This window comes from Physella acuta, unplaced genomic scaffold (genome assembly GCF_028476545.2).
Source record: "Physella acuta isolate Inbredline_101_S28 unplaced genomic scaffold, ASM2847654v3 ptg000491l, whole genome shotgun sequence".
Taxonomy (NCBI): Eukaryota; Metazoa; Mollusca; class Gastropoda; family Physidae; genus Physella; species Physella acuta.
The window spans coordinates 52,501-71,951 of record NW_026732010.1 but is presented as its reverse complement, the minus strand read 5'-3'; the positions used below and the strand labels follow the sequence as shown (position 1 = coordinate 71,951).

The 19,451-nt window shown below is 44.7% G+C and overlaps 1 protein-coding gene across 4 annotated transcripts in view; it reads left to right on the top strand.

The window, feature by feature from the left end:
* Positions 1-19,451, top strand: part of LOC131944412 (tyrosine-protein kinase receptor Tie-1) — a 68,864-nt gene that overhangs the window by 14,365 nt on the left and 35,048 nt on the right. For 3 of the 4 annotated variants that reach the window (XM_059305003.1, XM_059305002.1, XM_059305004.1), the window contains 3 exons: positions 17,040-17,174; positions 18,019-18,156; positions 18,452-18,592. In XM_059305003.1, the coding sequence (XP_059160986.1) occupies positions 17,040-17,174; positions 18,019-18,156; positions 18,452-18,592 (414 nt within the window). Of the gene's footprint in view, positions 1-16,312; positions 16,372-17,039; positions 17,175-18,018; positions 18,157-18,451; positions 18,593-19,451 lie in introns of those variants that run through there. The other variant, XM_059305005.1, reaches the window with a different exon arrangement.

Sequence of the window (19,451 nt, the reverse complement as noted above, 5' to 3'; positions counted from 1 at the left end):
TCACCCCCATAATATATAAGATGTGTATAGACTTGTCAACCCCACAATATATAAGATGTTTATAGACTTGTCACCCCCACAATATATAAGATGTGTATAGACTTGTCACCCCCATAATATATAAGATGTGTATAGACTTGTCACCCCCATAATATATAAGATGTGTATAGACTTGTCACCCCCATAATATATAAGATGTGTATAGACTTGTCACCCCCACAATATATAAGATGTGTATAGACTTGTCAACCCCACAATATATAAGATGTGTATAGACTTGTCAACCCCACAATATACACCAGCCGCTCCAACTCTCACACAAGTGATCAATTACCCCAATATAGTGAGTGAGTGTTTGTTAATGTGTTTGTGAGTGTGTGTGCCAGTGTTTATAAGTGTGTGAATAGGTGTGTATGAGTATGTCTATGTGCAATTGAGTGTGTAAGAGTGTGTATGAGTATGTGTGAGTGTAAGTGTGTGAATGCATGTGAAAGAGTGTATGAGTGTGTGTATATATGTGTGTGTAGGAGTGTTTCATGTTATACCTAGTCAATTATTTGCGCCGGTTTATTTTGTGGAGAAAGTTTTTGATAAGTTGCCTGAACCTTGAACCTTGCCACTCCCAGAACATTTGGTGAGAAAACAACGGGAAGAATTTCTATCTAGAGGTGTCATCTAGAGTTGTCATCTAGAGTTGTCATCTAGAGTTGTCATCATGAGTTGTCATATATAGGTGTCATCTAGAGTTGTCATCTAGAGTTGTCATATATAGGTGTCATCTAGAGTTGTCATCATGAGTTGTCATATATAGGTGTCATCTAGAGTTGTCATCTAGAGTTGTCATATATAGGTGTCATCTAGAGTTGTCATCTAGAGTTGTCATATATAGGTGTCATCTAGAGATGTCATCTAGAGGTGTCATCTAGAGTTGTCATCTAGAGTTGTCATCTAGAGTTGTCATATATAGGTGTCATCTAGAGTTGTCATCTAGAGTTGTCATATATAGGTGTAATCTAGAGTTGTCATCTAGAGTTGTCATATATAGGTTTCATCTAGAGTTGTCATCTAGAGTTGTCATATATAGTTGTCATCTAGAGTTGTCATATATAGGTGTCATCTAGAGTTGTCATCTAGAGTTTTCATCTAGAGTTGTCAAATATAGGTGTCATCTAGAGTTGTCAACTAGAGTTCTCATATATAGGTGTCATCTAGAGTTGTCATCTAGAGTTGTCATCTAGAGTTGTCATATATAGGTGTCATCTAGTGTTGTCATCTAGAGTTGTCATCTAGAGTTGTCAAAAATAGGTGTCATCTAGAGTTGTCATCTAGAGTTGTCATCTAGAGTTGTCATCTAGAGTTGTCATATATAGGTGTCATCTAGAGTTGTCATCTAGAGTTGTCATCTAGAGTTGTCATCTAGAGTTGTCATATATAGGTGTCATCTAAAGTTGTCATATATAGGTGTCATCTAGATTTGTCATCTAGAGTTGTCATATATAGGTGTCATCTAGAGTTGTCATCTAGAGTTGTCATCTAGAGTTGTCATCTAGAGTTGTCATCTAGAGTTGTCATCTAGAGTTGTCATCTGACGGCGGGCCAACGATTAGAGCAACATGACATCACTATATCAACAAAACACCCACACACCCACCCACACACCCACCCACACACCCACACACCCACACACCCACACAACCACCCACCCACACACACACCCACACACACTCACACCCACCCACACACACACACCCACCCACCCACACATTCACCCTCAGGTACCCTCTAGAGCTGAGCTGGCTCAGGTACCCTCTAGAGCTGGCTCAGGTACCCTCTAGAGCTGGTTCAGGTACCCTCTAGAGCTGGCTCAGGTACCCTCTAGAGCTGGCTCAGGTACCCTCTAGAGCTGGCTCAGGTACCCTCTAGAGCTGGCTCAGGTACCCTCTAGAGCTGGTTCAGGTACCCTCTAGAGCTGGCTCAGGTACCCTCTAGAGCTGGTTCAGGTACCCTCTAGAGCTGGCTCAGGTACCCTCTAGAGCTGAGCTGGCTCAGGTACCCTCTAGAGCTGGCTCAGGTACCCTCTAGAGCTGAGCTGGCTCAGGTACCCTCTAGAGCTGGCTCAGGTACCCTCTAGAGCTGGCTCAGGTACCCTCTAGAGCTGGTTCAGGTACCCTCTAGAGCTGGTTCAGGTACCCTCTAGAGCTGGCTCAGGTACCCTCTAGAGCTGGCTCAGGTACCCTCTAGAGCTGAGCTGGTTCAGGTACCCTCTAGAGCTGAGCTGGTTCAGGTACCCTCTAGAGCTGAGCTGGCTCAGGTACCCTCTAGAGCTGGTTCAGGTACCCTCTAGAGCTGAGCTGGTTCAGGTACCCTCTAGAGCTGGCTCAGGTACCCTCTAGAGCTGAGCTGGCTCAGGTACCCTCTAGAGCTGGCTCAGGTACCCTCTAGAGCTGAGCTGGCTCAGGTACCCTCTAGAGCTGGCTCAGGTACCCTCTAGAGCTGAGCTGGTTCAGGTACCCTCTAGAGCTGGCTCAGGTACCCTCTAGAGCTGAGCTGGCTCAGGTACCCTCTAGAGCTGGCTCAGGTACCCTCTAGAGCTGAGCTGGTTCAGGTACCCTCTAGAGCTGGCTCAGGTACCCTCTAGAGCTGGCTCAGGTACCCTCTAGAGCTGAGCTGGCTCAGGTACCCTCTAGAGCTGGCTCAGGTACCCTCTAGAGCTGAGCTGGTTCAGGTACCCTCTAGAGCTGAGCTGGTTCAGGTACCCTCTAGAGCTGAGCTGGCTCAGGTACCCTCTAGAGCTGGTTCAGGTACCCTCTAGAGCTGGCTCAGGTACCCTCTAGAGCTGGCTCAGGTACCCTCTAGAGCTGGCTCAGGTACCCTCTAGAGCTGGCTCAGGTACCCTCTAGAGCTGGTTCAGGTACCCTCTAGAGCTGAGCTGGCTCAGGTACCCTCTAGAGCTGGTTCAGGTACCCTCTAGAGCTGAGCTGGCTCAGGTACCCTCTAGAGCTGGTTCAGGTACCCTCTAGAGCTGGCTCAGGTACCCTCTAGAGCTGGCTCAGGTACCCTCTAGAGCTGGCTCAGGTACCCTCTAGAGCTGAGCTGGCTCAGGTACCCTCTAGAGCTGAGCTGGTTCAGGTACCCTCTAGAGCTGGCTCAGGTACCCTCTAGAGCTGGCTCAGGTACCCTCTAGAGCTGGCTCAGGTACCCTCTAGAGCTGAGCTGGCTCAGGTACCCTCTAGAGCTGAGCTGGCTCAGGTACCCTCTAGAGCTGGCTCAGGTACCCTCTAGAGCTGGTTCAGGTACCCTCTAGAGCTGGCTCAGGTACCCTCTAGAGCTGAGCTGGTTCAGGTACCCTCTAGAGCTGGCTCAGGTACCCTCTAGAGCTGGCTCAGGTACCCTCTAGAGCTGGCTCAGGTACCCTCTAGAGCTGAGCTGGCTCAGGTACCCTCTAGAGCTGAGCTGGTTCAGGTACCCTCTAGAGCTGGCTCAGGTACCCTCTAGAGCTGAGCTGGCTCAGGTACCCTCTAGAGCTGAGCTGGTTCAGGTACCCTCTAGAGCTGGCTCAGGTACCCTCTAGAGCTGGTTCAGGTACCCTCTAGAGCTGACTCAGGTACCCTCTAGAGCTGGCTCAGGTACCCTCTAGAGCTGGTTCAGGTACCCTCTAGAGCTGGCTCAGGTACCCTCTAGAGCTGGCTCAGGTACCCTCTAGAGCTGGCTCAGGTACCCTCTAGAGCTGGTTCAGGTACCCTCTAGAGCTGGCTCAGGTACCCTCTAGAGCTGGTTCAGGTACCCTCTAGAGCTGGCTCAGGTACCCTCTAGAGCTGGTTCAGGTACCCACCAGAGCTGGTTCAGGTACCCTCTAGAGCTGAGCTGGTTCAGGTACCCTCTAGAGCTGGCTCAGGTACCCTCTAGAGCTGAGCTGGCTCAGGTACCCTCTAGAGCTGGCTCAGGTACCCTCTAGAGCTGGCTCAGGTACCCTCTAGAGCTGGCTCAGGTACCCTCTAGAGCAGGCTCAGGTACCCTCTAGAGCTGGTTCAGGTACCCTCTAGAGCTGAGCTGGCTCAGGTACCCTCTAGAGCTGAGCTGGCTCAGGTACCCTCTAGAGCTGGCTCAGGTACCCTCTAGAGCTGGCTCAGGTACCCTCTAGAGCTGGCTCAGGTACCCACCAGAGCTGGTTCAGGTACCCTCTAGAGCTGAGCTGGTTCAGGTACCCTCTAGAGCTGGCTCAGGTACCCTCTAGAGCTGAGCTGGCTCAGGTACCCTCTAGAGCTGGCTCAGGTACCCTCTAGAGCTGGCTCAGGTACCCTCTAGAGCTGGCTCAGGTACCCTCTAGAGCAGGCTCAGGTACCCTCTAGAGCTGGTTCAGGTACCCTCTAGAGCTGAGCTGGTTCAGGTACCCTCTAGAGCTGGCTCAGGTACCCTCTAGAGCTGGCTCAGGTACCCTCTAGAGCTGAGCTGGCTCAGGTACCCTCTAGAGCTGGCTCAGGTACCCTCTAGAGCTGGCTCAGGTACCCTCTAGAGCTGGCTCAGGTACCCTCTAGAGCTGGCTCAGGTACCCTCTAGAGCTGAGCTGGTTCAGGTACCCTCTAGAGCTGGCTCAGGTACCCTCTAGAGCTGAGCCGGCTCAGGTACCCTCTAGAGCTGGCTCAGGTACCCTCTAGAGCTGAGCTGGTTCAGGTACCCTCTAGAGCTGGCTCAGGTACCCTCTAGAGCTGAGCCGGCTCAGGTACCCTCTAGAGCTGGCTCAGGTACCCTCTAGAGCTGGCTCAGGTACCCTCTAGAGCTGAGCTGGCTCAGGTATCCTCTAGAGCTGGCTCAGGTACCCTCTAGAGCTGAGCTGGCTCAGGTACCCTCTAGAGCTGGCTCAGGTACCCTCTAGAGCTGGCTCAGGTACCCTCTAGAGCTGAGCTGGCTCAGGTACCCTCTAGAGCTGGCTCAGGTACCCTCTAGAGCTGGCTCAGGTACCCTCTAGAGCTGGCTCAGGTACCCTCTAGAGCTGGCTCAGGTACCCTCTAGAGCTGAGCTGGTTCAGGTACCCTCTAGAGCTGGCTCAGGTACCCTCTAGAGCTGAGCCGGCTCAGGTACCCTCTAGAGCTGGCTCAGGTACCCTCTAGAGCTGGTTCAGGTACCCTCTAGAGCTGGCTCAGGTACCCTCTAGAGCTGAGCTGGCTCAGGTACCCTCTAGAGCTGGCTCAGGTACCCTCTAGAGCTGAGCTGGCTCAGGTACCCTCTAGAGCTGGCTCAGGTACCCTCTAGAGCTGAGCTGGTTCAGGTACCCTCTAGAGCTGGCTCAGGTACCCTCTAGAGCTGAGCTGGCTCAGGTATCCTCTAGAGCTGGCTCAGGTACCCTCTAGAGCTGAGCTGGCTCAGGTACCCTCTAGAGCTGGCTCAGGTACCCTCTAGAGCTGGCTCAGGTACCCTCTAGAGCTGGTTCAGGTACCCTCTAGAGCTGGCTCAGGTACCCTCTAGAGCTGGTTCAGGTACCCTCTAGAGCTGAGCTGGCTCAGGTACCCTCTAGAGCTGGCTCAGGTACCCTCTAGAGCTGGTTCAGGTACCCTCTAGAGCTGGTTCAGGTACCCTCTAGAGCTGAGCTGGCTCAGGTACCCTCTAGAGCTGGCTCAGGTACCCTCTAGAGCTGAGCTGGCTCAGGTACCCTCTAGAGTTGGCTCAGGTACCCTCTAGAGCTGGTTCAGGTACCCTCTAGAGCTGAGCTGGCTCAGGTACCCTCTAGAGCTGGCTCAGGTACCCTCTAGAGCTGAGCCGGCTCAGGTACCCTCTAGAGCTGAGCTGGCTCAGGTACCCTCTAGAGCTGAGCTGGTTCAAGTACCCTCTAGAGCTGAGCTGGCTCAGGTACCCTCTAGAGCTGAGCTGGCTCAGGTACCCTCTAGAGCTGAGCTGGCTCAGGTACCCTCTAGAGCTGGTTCAGGTACCCTCTAGAGCTGAGCTGGCTCAGGTACCCTCTAGAGCTGAGCTGGCTCAGGTACCCTCTAGAGCTGAGCTGGTCCAGGTACCCTCTAGAGCTGGCTCAGGTACCCTCTAGAGCTGAGCCGGCTCAGGTACCCTCTAGAGCTGAGCTGGCTCAGGTACCCTCTAGAGCTGAGCTGGCTCAGTGAAGTCGTACGGAACAAATTCATGAACCGGGCAAGACTTTGGGACGTAATGGAATGTGGGGCAGGACCCAATATATCACGTCTGCCGTAAACACGTGTTATCTCTAGTGCCACCCCCCTCGACCCCCCTCAAGAGAGGGTGGGAGTACATTTGGTGTCGGCGCCCCGTTGTGGGCTGCACCAATCCATTACTGGTATCTCAGCTCTCAGCTGGGTGCAACAATGGCCACTAAATGGGTTTCTTATCAAGTCAGCGACCTGTCTATTGTCAGACGACGCCCCCACCTCCATCGTAAAACCTATCAGACACCCCCCCCCCACAATCCTAGGATAACCCCCCCCCCTACAATCCTATTTATAGTCAAGACAACGCACTACCGATATTTTTGCTCCACTGAAACTGTTCCCTAGCCCAGTCTGGTTTTCCCAAAGTTCTTATCAAGCACGCCCGTAACGTTATGAGCGGACGTACAAGAAGTCGCGCCATTGACTGCTACGTGCGCTGGCCTGCGCTATCTGACGGCCAAACAACGCCGCGCTTGTCCAGCATCCAAACAAACCACAGACAAGGTGTCACATTGTCCTACAGGACAGCTGCGCTCATTGTCCTGTAGGACGTTTGTTCTCTCTAACAGTCTATCAAATCCCATAGTGTCCTCTATTGCGCTCACTAATTTCTCCCTGGGATTTCTTCCTGTATTTAACAACCGATGACGTCATCGAATATCTGAGAATGTCACGTGACGTCTTGTGTGTATCAACACCACAACCACATACAACAACCACATACAACAACCACATGCCCAACTTTATATAACACCACAACCACATGCCCTACTTTATACAACACCACAACCACATACAACAACCACATGCCCTACTTTATATAACACCACAACCACATGCCCAACTTTATATAACACCACAACCACATGCCCTACTTTATACAACACCACAACCACATGCCCTACTTTATACAGCACCACAACCACATGCCCTACTTTATACAACACCACAACCACATGCCCTACTTTATACAACACCACAACCACATGCCCTACTCTATATAACACCACAACCACATGCCCTACTTTATACAACACCAGAACCACATGCCCTACTTTATACAACACCACAACCACATGCCCTACTTTATACAACACCACAACCACATGCCCTACTTTATACAACACCACAACCACATACCCTACTTTATACAACACCACAACCACATGCCCTACTTTATACAACACCACAACCACATGCCCTACTTTATACAACACCACAACCACATGCCCAACTTTATACAATACCACAACCACATGCCCTACTTTATACAACACCACAACCACATGCCCTACTTTATACAACACCACAACCACATGCCCTACTTTATACAACACCACAACCACATACCCTACTTTATACAACACCACAACCACATGCCCTACTTTATACAACACCACAACCACATGCCCTACTTTATACAACACCACAACCACATGCCCAACTTTATACAACACCACCACCACATGCCCTACTTTTTACAACACCACAACCACATGCCCTACTTTATACAACACCACAACCAAGTGCCCTACATAAAACAAATGAAAAAAAGTCAACAGATTTGGTCCCACCTTTCATTAGTGTCATGCAGGTTAGTGGCCTCTAGGGTAAGTGTCAAGAATATAGTTAAGGTTAGGGTTAGAGTTAAGGTTATGGTTAGAGTTAAGGTTAGGAATTGAGTTAAGGTTAGGGTTAGAGTTAAGGTTAGGGTTAGGGTTAGGGTTATGGTTAGAGTTAAGGTTAGGGTTAGAGTTAAGGTTAGGGTTAGGGTTAGGGTTAGGGTTATGGTTAGGGTTAAGGTTAGGGTTAGAGTTAAGGTTAGGGTTAGAGTTAAGGTTATGGTTAGAGTTAAGGTTATGGTTAGAGTTAAGGTTAGGAATTGAGTTAAGGTTAGGGTTAGAGTTAAGGTTATGGTTAGGGTTAGGGTTATGGTTAGAGTTTAGGTTAGGGTTAGAGTTAAGGTTAGGAATAGAGTTAAGGTTAGGAATAGAGTTAAGGTTAGGGTTAGAGTTAAGGTTAGGAATAAAGTTAAGGTTAGGAATAGAGTTAAGGTTAGGAATAGAGTTAAGGTTAGGGTTAGAGTTAAGGTTAGGAATAGAGTTAAGGTTAGGGTTAGAGTTAAGGTTAGGAATTGAGTTAAGGTTATGGTTAGAGTTAAGGTTAGGAATTGAGTTAAGGTTAGGGTTAGAGTTAAGGTTAGGGTTAGGGTTAAGGTTAGGGTTAGGGTTAAAGTTAAGGTTAGGGTTAGGGTTAGGGTTAAGGTTAGGGTTAGGGTTAAAGTTAAGGTTAGTGTGATAGATTTATGTTTCTATTAATGATACACTGACGATAAAACCACGTTGATTGTTTACTAGTCTTTTATTCAGCTACCATCACCGAACAGGAACAGGAAGTCACATGACATATATATATATATATATACAAGGGACATCACTCAAAACAACATTAGAAATATAAGACTAATACAAGAAGAGTGAGTTCCCTTGACTTCACAATTCTCAATATATTAGGGTTAGGGTTAGAGTTAAGGTTATGGTTAGGGTTAGAGTTAAGGTTAGGTTTAGGGTTTGGGTTAGAGTTAAGGTTAGGGTTAGAGTTAAGGTTAGGGTTAGGGTTAGAGTTAAGGTTAGGGTTAGGGTTAGGGTTAGGGTTAGGGTTAGGGTTAAGGTTAGGGTTAGGGTTAGGGTTAAGGTTAAGGTTAAGGTTAAGGTTATGGTTAGGGTTAGAGTTAAGGTTAGGGTTAGAGTTAGGGTTAGGGTCAGAGTTAAGGTTAGGGTTAGAGTTAGAGTTAGAGTTAGAGTTAGAGTTAGAGTTAAGGTTAGGGTTAGGGTTAGGGTTAGGGTTAGGGTTAAGGTTAAGGTTAGGGTTAGGGTTAGGGTTAAGGTTAAGGTTAAGGTTAAGGTTATGGTTAGGGTTAGAGTTAAGGTTAAGGTTAGGGTTAGGGTTAGGGTTAGGGTTAGGGTTAGAGTTAAGGTTAGGGTTAGGGTTAGAGTTAAGGTTAGGGTTAGGGTTAGAGTTAAGGTTAGGGTTAGGGTTAGGGTTAGGGTTATGGTTAGGGTTAGGGTTAGAGTTAAGGTTAGGGTTAGGGTTAGGGTTAGAGTTAAGGTTAGGGTTAGGGTTAGTTTAAATGATGACAAAAGAATGACCCTGGGGTTAGGGTTAGGGTTAGTTTAAATGATGACAAAAGAATGACCCTGGGGTTAGGGTTAGGGTTAGGGTTAGTTTAAATGATGACAAAAGAATGACCCTGTGTTCCAAACTTTTCAGTTGGTCTTGTGAGACATGTAGGACAAATCAGGGATCTATCCTTATATATAGAAGTAAAAGGTGTATTTGAATGTAGAAAAACAATTTTAATTATGCAACCGGAAGTGTTTTTAGTTGTTGCAAGAACGCGATTAACCATGACGTCACACATGTCTACACTAAGGAAAGAAAACAAACTAATGGCCTCATGATTTTAAAATATACAGAAAGGAACTATTTAATTGAACTTTGATTAAGATCTACATACGCTATGAAATGTATACAATACAAAACAATACAAAACTATTTCAGGTCTTAATTATAATTATTTTATTGAAATCTTTGTTTGTTTAGCTATGGAAAGGGCTAATTTGGGATAAAATTTAATTTGAAAGAATTGGGCCTTTTCGCGTACGTTAAGTTTCTTAAGTACCTCTTTTGTTCTTCATAAGACTTACATTGTCTAAATAGCTGGGATGATAGTGTAATTGATACCATGCGGGTGGTACGGGTTCGAGACATACTAAGTCAAACTTAAAATTATTTTTTTTTCAATTAGTTTTTTTTATATGTGAATAATAAAGTTGCATATCGGGACTTGGCGGGAAACGGGACAGGTGAAGTAGAGTTACCTGTTTAATGGTTTTCAGCATATGAAGGGATAGTGTGGTCAGACCCATGCTCAGCCGTAATAGGTGTTTTTAAAAGACAAAAACAACATAACTTACATTGAATAGCCAGGTTTTTAACGAAATCTTTTTAAATCTCAAAATTTTAAGTCTCTTAATCAGCGAGTGCATTTAATATAGTACTGTGTTGACTAATACTGTATATAATTTGGTTTTAATTTTTCTAATAGGTATTGGTAATCTATGTTATTTTAAACAAGTATAAACATAGACAGTACATAAAACAAAACCCTTTTTTTTAAAATCTTAACGTTTCATTCCATTGCTCTTGATTAATAAAATGTTTCTTTACCTAAGTTTCAGATTATGACTTTTTAAAAAGCTGAATTACAGTTCATTTAATTACTCACTTTCCATAGGTATATACATTTTCTTCAGGCATCTCTACCGTTTCTTCCCCTTTCACCTCCGAACGAAATTGAAAAAAGTAATTCATACAAAAATATAAAGAAACCGGTATCCGCTACCCCGTCCCCCCCCCCCCCTCCCACGCACACACAAACCCGCACCCTTCTCCGGACAGTTTTAAATGCCGCTCCCCGGAGATAAATATCTAATAGAAAATCGGGGTAGAAAAGAGATTTAAAAGTCACCAGAATTGCCCGTGTAACGGGTGCCGATGGCTAGTACAAATACTTGTAGAAATACTGTGCTTTTATCAGATGGTTAAGTTGATTGAAATATAAATAAATTATATATATATATATATATATATATATATATATATATATATATATATATATATATATATATATATATATATGAATAAACGTCAACGAATATACAGAAATATATAGGACGTGTGTTGAAAAGACATTTGTTACACATAATTTTCAAAGGACCGGATCTCCTCTCTAAGAAAATTTGTTGACATATTTATTTTGGTAGAACTTTGTGTAGCAACCTCCCCCCTCCTCCCCCCCCCCCTTTCCCATAAAGTTTGATAACACGTCATAACGCCAGCAGGAATATCTGATAGGACTGGGCTAGAGGGGTCGTATTGCCTCAAGTGGAGGCGGGGGTCGCTCAAGTGGGTCAAACGGTCTGTATGACATGACATGTAGCTGTAGACGTCTGTATGACATGTAGCTGTAGACGTCTGTATGACATGACATGTAGCTATAGACGTCTGTATGACATGTAGCTGTAGACGTCTGTATGACATGACATGTAGCTGTAGACGTCTGTATGACATGTAGCTGTAGACGTCTGTATGACATGTAGCTGTAGACGTCTGTATGACATGACATGTAGCTGTAGACGTCTGTATGACATGTAGCTGTAGACCTCTGTATGACATGTTGCTGTAGACGTCTGTATGACATGTAGCTGTAGACGTCTGTATGACATGATATGTAGCTAAAGACGTCTGTATGACATGACATGTAGCTATAGACGTCTGTATGACATGACATGTAGCTGTAGACGTCTGTATGATATGTAGCTGTAGACGTCTGTATGACATGTAGCTGTAGACGTCTGTATGACATGACATGTAGCTAAAGACGTCTGTATGACATGTAGCTGTAGACGTCTGTATGACATGTAGCTGTAGACGTCTGTATGACATGTAGCTATAGACGTCTGTATGACATGACATGTAGCTGTAGATGTTTGTATGACATGACATGTAGCTATAGACGTCTGTATGACATGACATGTAGCTGTAGACGTCTGTATGACATGTAGCTGTAGACGTCTGTATGACATGTAGCTGTAGACGTCTGTATGACATGACATGTAGCTAAAGACGTCTGTATGACATGACATGTAGCTGTAGACGTCTCTATGATATGTAGCTGTAGACGTCTGTATGATATGACATGTAGCTGTAGACGTCTGTATGACATGTAGCTGTAGACGTCTGTATGACATGTAGCTGTAGACGTCTGTATGACATGTAGCTGTAGACGTCTGTATGACATAATATGTAGCTAAAGACGTCTGTATGACATGACATGTAGCTGTAGACGCCTGTATGACATGTAGCTGTAGACGTCTGTATGACATGTAGCTGTAGACGTCTGTATGACATGTAGCTGTAGACGTCTGTATGACATGATATGTAGCTAAAGACGTCTGTATGACATGTAGCTGTAGACGTCTGTATGACATGTAGCTGTAGACGTCTGTATGACATGTAGCTGTAGACGTCTGTATGACATGACATGTAGCTATAGACGTCTGTATGATATGTAGCTAAAGACGTCTGTATGACATGACATGTAGCTGTAGACGTCTGTATGATATGACATGTAGCTGTAGACGTCTGTATGACATGTAGCTGTAGACGTCTGTATGACATGTAGCTGTAGACGTCTGTATGACATGTAGCTGTAGACGTCTGTATGACATGATATGTAGCTAAAGACGTCTGTATGACATGACATGTAGCTGTAGACGTCTGTATGACATGTAGCTGTAGACGTCTGTATGACATGTAGCTGTAGACGTCTGTATGACATGCAGCTGTAGACGTCTGTATGACATGATATGTAGCTGTAGACGTTTGTATGACATGACATGTAGCTGTAGACGTCTGTATGACATGCAGCTGTAGACGTCTGTATGACATGCCATGAAGCTATAGATGACATGCAGCTGTAGATGTCTGTATGACATGATATGTAGCTGTAGACGTCTGTATGACATGTAGCTGTAGACGTATGTATGACATGCAGCTGTAGACGTCTGTATGACATGACATGTAGCTATAGACGTCTGTATGACATGCCATATAGCTATAGACGTCTGTATGACATGCAGCTGTAGATGTCTGTATGACATGATATGTAGCTGTAGACGTCTGTATGACATGTAGCTGTAGACGTCTGTATGATATGACATGTAGCTGTAGACGTCTGTATGACATGACATGTAGCTATAGACGTCTGTATGACATGCCATATAGCTATAGACGTCTGTATGACATGCAGCTGTAGATGTCTGTATGACATGACATGTAGCTGTAGACGTCTGTATGACATGTAGCTGTAGACGTCTGTATGACATGCAGCTGTAGATGTCTGTATGACATGACATGTAGCTGTAGGCGTCTGTATGACATGTAGCTGTAGACGTCTGTATGACATGCAGCTGTAGACGTCTGTATGACATGTAGCTGTAGACGTCTGTATGACATGCAGCTGTAGATGTCTGTATGACATGACATGTAGCTGTAGACGTCTGTATGACATGTAGCTGTAGACGTCTGTATGACATGCAGCTGTAGACGTCTGTATGACATGTAGCTGTAGACGTCTGTATGACATGTAGCTGTAGACGTCTGTATGACATGACATGTAGCTATAGACGTCTGTATGACATGCCATATAGCTATAGACGTCTGTATGATATGTAGCTGTAGACGTCTGTATGACATGACATGTAGCTATAGACGTTTGTATGGCATGTAGCTGTAGACGTCTGTATGACATGTAGCTATAGACGTCTGTATGACATGACATGTAGCTGTAGACGTTTGTATGACATGACATGTAGCTGTAGACGTCTGTATGACATGACATGTATCTATAGACGTCTGTATGATATGTAGCTGTAGACGTCTGTATGACATGACATGTAGCTGTAGACGTTTGTATGACATGCCATGTAGCTATAGACGTCTGTATGACATGATATGTAGCTGTAGACGTCTGTATGACATGTAGCTGTAGACGTCTGTATGATATGTAGCTGTAGACGTCTGTATGACATGACATGTAGCTATAGACGTCTGTATGATATGTAGCTGTAGACGTCTGTATGACATGACATGTAGCTATAGACGTCTGTATGATATGTAGCTGTAGACGTCTGTATGACATGACATGTAGCTGTAGACGTTTGTATGACATGCCATGTAGCTATAGACGTCTGTATGACATGATATGTAGCTGTAGACGTCTGTATGACATGTAGTTGTAGACGTCTGTATGACATGTAGCTGTAGACGTCTGTATGACATGACATGTAGCTGTAGACGTCTGTATGACATGATATGTAGCTAAAGACGTCTGTATGACATGATATGTAGCTGTAGACGTCTGTATGACATGTAGCTGTAGACGTCTGTATGACATGACATGACATGACATGTAGCTGTAGACGTCTGTATGACTTGACATGTAGCTGTAGACGTCTGTATGACATGACATGTAGCTGTAGACGTTTGTATGACATGCCATGTAGCTATAGACGTCTGTATGACATGATATGTAGCTGTAGACGTCTGTATGACATGTAGCTGTAGACGTCTGTATGACATGTAGCTGTAGACGTCTGTATGACATGACATGTAGCTGTAGACGTCTGTATGACATGATATGTAGCTAAAGACGTCTGTATGACATGATATGTAGCTGTAGACGTCTGTATGACATGTAGCTGTAGACGTCTGTATGACATGTAGCTGTATACGTCTGTATGACATGTAGCTGTAGACGTCTGTATGACATGTAGCTGTAGACGTCTGTATGACATGTAGCTGTATACGTCTGTATGACATGTAGCTGTAGACGTCTGTATGACATGTAGCTGTAGACGTCTGTATGACATGTAGCTGTATACGTCTGTATGACATGTAGCTGTAGACGTCTGTATGACATGATATGTAGCTGTAGACGTCTGTATGACATGATATGTAGCTGTAGACGTCTGTATGACATGACATGCAGCTGTAGACGTCTGTATGACATGACATGTAGCTGTAGACGTCTGTATGACATGTAGCTGTAGACGTCTGTATGACATGACATGTAGCTGTAGACGTTTGTATGACATGTAGCTGTAGACGTCTGTATGACATGACATGTAGCTGTAGACGTCTGTATGACATGTAGCTGTAGATGTCTGTATGACATGTAGCTGTAGACGTCTGTATGACATGATATGTGTGATGTTGTTATGTTGGTGTAAAGAGCTTGTTGTGATGTTGGTGTAAAGAGCTTGATGTGATGTTGGTGTAAAGAGCTTGTGATGTTGGTGTAAATAGCTTGTTGTGATGTTGGTGTAAAGAGCTTGTTGTGATGTTGGGGTAAAGAGCTTGTGATGTCGGTGTAAAGAGCTTGTGATGTTGGTGTAAAGAGCTTGTGATGTCGGTGTAAAGAGCTTGTGATGTTGGTGTAAAGAGCTTGTGATTTTGGTGTAAAGAGCTTGTTGTGATGCTGGTGTAAAGAGCTTGTTGTGATGTTGGTGTAAAGAGCTTGTTGTGATGTTGGTGTAAAGAGCTTGTTGTGATGTTGGTGTAAAGAGCTTGTTGTGATGTTGGTGTAAAGAGCTTGTTGTGATGTTGGTGTAAAGAGCTTGTGATGTTGGTGTAAAGAGCTTGTGATGTTGGTGTAAAGAGCTTGTGATGTTGGTGTAAAGAGCTTGTGATGTTGGTGTAAAGAGCTTGTTGTGATGTTGGTGTAAAGAGCTTGTCACTGAAAATCATTTCCACGATAAATGGGCAGGTAAGAAAATGTCGGGGTTGAGTGAGTGTGTGGGTGTGTGAGTGTGTGGGTGTGTGAGTGTGTGGGTGTGCGGTACGCGAAATGTCAGCGATTATCGTGGTGAACTTTGCACGAGACACACCTGGGGGCGTTATCGGCGGCAAAGTTAGGGCGTGGCCTTAGTGGGGGCGTGGCCTTAGTGTGGGGTGGGGGGGGGGATGACAGAAAGAGAATAAGCTGTCAGATACAGCTGGGTGACCACCTAGACGTTCAAAAATCGATTCTCTGAGTTGATCTCTTAGGTATCGTGTCGGCATCTCCAGATATTGTTTTAAGATTCATAACTATCGTGTTGGTAAATCCAGGTATCGTTTCAAGATTCATAAGTATCGTGTTGGTAAATCCAGGTATCGTTTTAAGTCTCTTAGGAATTATGTGAGCAGCTCATTTAAACATGTCTTGGGTATCGTATGGGCATTTCCAGGTATCGTTTTAGCATGTCTTGGGTATCGTATGGGCATTTCCAGGTATCGTTTTAGCATGTCTTGGGTATCGTGTGAGGTCCTACTTAATAAACCCGACGCTGTTTATTCGCCGCACGAAAATATCACGTGACTTGGGTTTGTGGTAATGACAAACAGCTTTTATCTTCTGCTAAAGTAACGTCAGAGAGCTGCTAGCAAGTCTTGCTGCAGACGGCTCAAGTCGATAGGCCAAGGGAAATTCCGTCAAATGTCAGACACAATTTCGACACGAATCTCAACGTGCATCAAAGCTGGTCGACCACTTGCCGGGAGAGAAAAAAGATGTCCGGAAGTTCTTTTAACAAATGTAAACAAGTCATGTCACGGTGACATAGTGACGTCATGGATGAATGTTAAATTTAAAACCTCCAGTTAATCCTCGCTCGTGGGAGATCTCATTTTCATAATGTCCTGATTGTGATTGAAATGTTTCATAATGTCCTGATTGTGATTGAAATGTTTCATAATGTCCTGATTGTGATTGAAATGTTTCATAATGTCCTGATTGTGATTGAAATGTTTCATAATGTCCTGATTGTGATTGAAATGTTTCATAATGTCCTGATTGTGATTGAAATGTTTCATAATGTCCTGATTGTGATTGAAATGTTTCATAATGTCCTGATTGTGATTGAAATGTTTCATAATGTCCTGATTGTGATTGAAATGTTTCATAATGTCCTGATTGTGATTGAAATGTTTCATAATGTCCTGATCGTGATTGAAATGTTTCATAATGTCCTGATTGTGATTGAAATGTTTCAGAGTGTCCTTATTGTGATTGAAATGTTTCATAATGTCCTGATCGTGATTGAAATGTTTCATAATGTCCTGATCGTGATTGAAATGTTTCATAATGTCCTGATTGTGATTGAAATGTTTCAGAGTGTCCTGATTGTGATTGAAATGTTTCATAATGTCCTGATTGTGATTGAAATGTTTCATAATGTCCTTATTGTGATTGAAATGTTTCAGAGTGTCCTGAAGGACTGTGGGGCGCGGACTGCCAGAGCAGGTGTACAGCTGGCTGTTTAAATAGCTGCAACAGGACAACCGGCCGCTGTCTTGACGGCTGCAAGGCCGGCTGGACCGGGTACAACTGTGGGGAAAGTAGGTCACGTGTACAACTCCATATAATGTCCCACTAGTGTACAACTCCATATAATGTCCCACTAGTGTACAACTCCATATAATGTCCCACTAGTGTACAACTCCATATAATGTCTCACTAGTGTACAACTCCATATAATGTCCCACTCGTGTACAACTCCATATAATGTCCCCCTGATGTCCCCCTATTGTCGCCTAGTGTACAACTCCATATAATGTCCCACTAGTGTACAACTCCATATAATGTCCCCCTGATGTCCCCCTATTGTCGCCTAGTGTACAACTCCATATAATGTCCCACTAGTGTACAACTCCATATAATGTCCCACTAGTGTACAACTCCATATAATGTCTCACTAGTGTACAACTCCATATAATGTCCCACTAGTGTACAACTCCAAATAATGTCACCCTGATGTCCCCCTATTGTCGCCTAGTGTGCAAGCCCATATCATGTCCCCAGTGTGCAAGCCCATGTCATGTCCCATAATGTCCCCCTATTGTCCCCTAGTGTGCAAGCCCATCTAATGTCCCCCTATTGTCCCCTAGTGTGCAAGCCCATCTAATGTCCCCCTATTTTCCCCTAATGTGCAAGCCCATCTAATGTCCCTCTATTGTCGCCTAGTGTGCAAGCCCATCTAATGTCCCCCTATTGTCCCCTAGTGTGTAAGCCCATATAATGTCCACCTATTGTCCCCTAGTGTGCAAGCCTATCTAATGTCCCCCTATTGTCCCCTAGTGTACAACTCCATATAATGTCCCACTAGTGTGCAACTCCATATAATGTCCCACTAGTGTACAAGCCCATATAATGTCCCCCTAATGTCCTCCTATTGTCCCCTAGTGTGCAAGCCCATGTACTACGGCATCAACTGTAACAAAAACTGCGGCCATTGTCTTGACGAGCAGCCGTGCAACATCGTGACCGGAAGTTGCTCAGACGGATGTGACCCTGGTTTCTATGGCAACCAATGTCTCACACGTACGTCATTTGTTGTTCACACTAGGTCACGTAATAAGTTTAGCATGGGTTGACTGAGGTTGGGTTTAACATGGGTTGACTGAGGTTGGGTTTAGCAAGGGTTGACTGAGGTTGGGTTTAGCAAGGGTTGACTGAGGTTAGGTTTAGCATGGGTGGATTGATGTTGGGTTTAGCATGGGTTGACTGAGGTTGGGTTTAGCATGGGTTGACTGAGGTTGGGTTTAGCATGGGTTAACTGAGGTTGGGTTTAGCATGGGTTGACTAAGTTAGACAAGGTTTGCTTCTGTTCCCCCAGCGTGCGAGCTGTTTACTTTTGGCGCCAACTGTCGTCAGACGTGTGGACACTGCAAGAACAACCAATCGTGTAACGCCATGAGCGGCCTGTGCTCCGGGGGGAACTGTGAGAGGGGCTGGCGTGGAGCTCACTGTGATCAAGGTGAGGAGGGGAGGAGGGGAGTCAGGTACCTGGAGGCTACAGTTGAGCTCAATGATTCCTCTGTGGCTGGATGTCTGATGACGTCATTAGCTGAACCTGCTATCTGAGAAAACAAAATAATTTTGGTTGGAACCTTTTCGTACGTGTACAATGTACACATAGTGCTATATCAAACAATGTACACATAGGGCTATGTCAAACAATGTACACATAGGGCTATGTCAAACAATGTACACATAGGGCTATGTCAAACAATATACACATAGGGCTATGTCAAACAATGTACACATAGGGCTATGTCAAACAATGTACACATAGGGCTATGTCAAACAATATACACATAGTGCTATATCAAACAATGTACACATAGGGCTATGTCAAACAATGTACACATAGGGCTATGTCAAACAATGTACACATAGTGCTATATCAAACAATGTACACATAGGGCTATGTCAAACAATGTACACATAGGGCTATGTCAAACAATGTACACATAGGGCTATGTCAAACAATGTACACATAGGGCTATGTCAAACAATGTACACATAGTGCTATGTTTAATAAATAAACCGAGAGTGATCTCCCTTAAACGTTCCTGAATATTCATAAAAATATATAACAACGGGGGATGGCAACTTGACATGAGTTTATTCCATTCTTAATAACTTAAACTTTTTAGAATAGAATAAAATCTCGTAGAAAAAAGAATTGCGCACCAAGTAAACGCCAAACAATATGTGTATAATAGTGCGGAATATTATTAGTACTTTATAAATTCACATGCGTTTTTTGAGAAATCGAAATAGCGTAAATTACTACTTCCGAACAATGGAAACTACTCAAAAGGCAGAGAAGG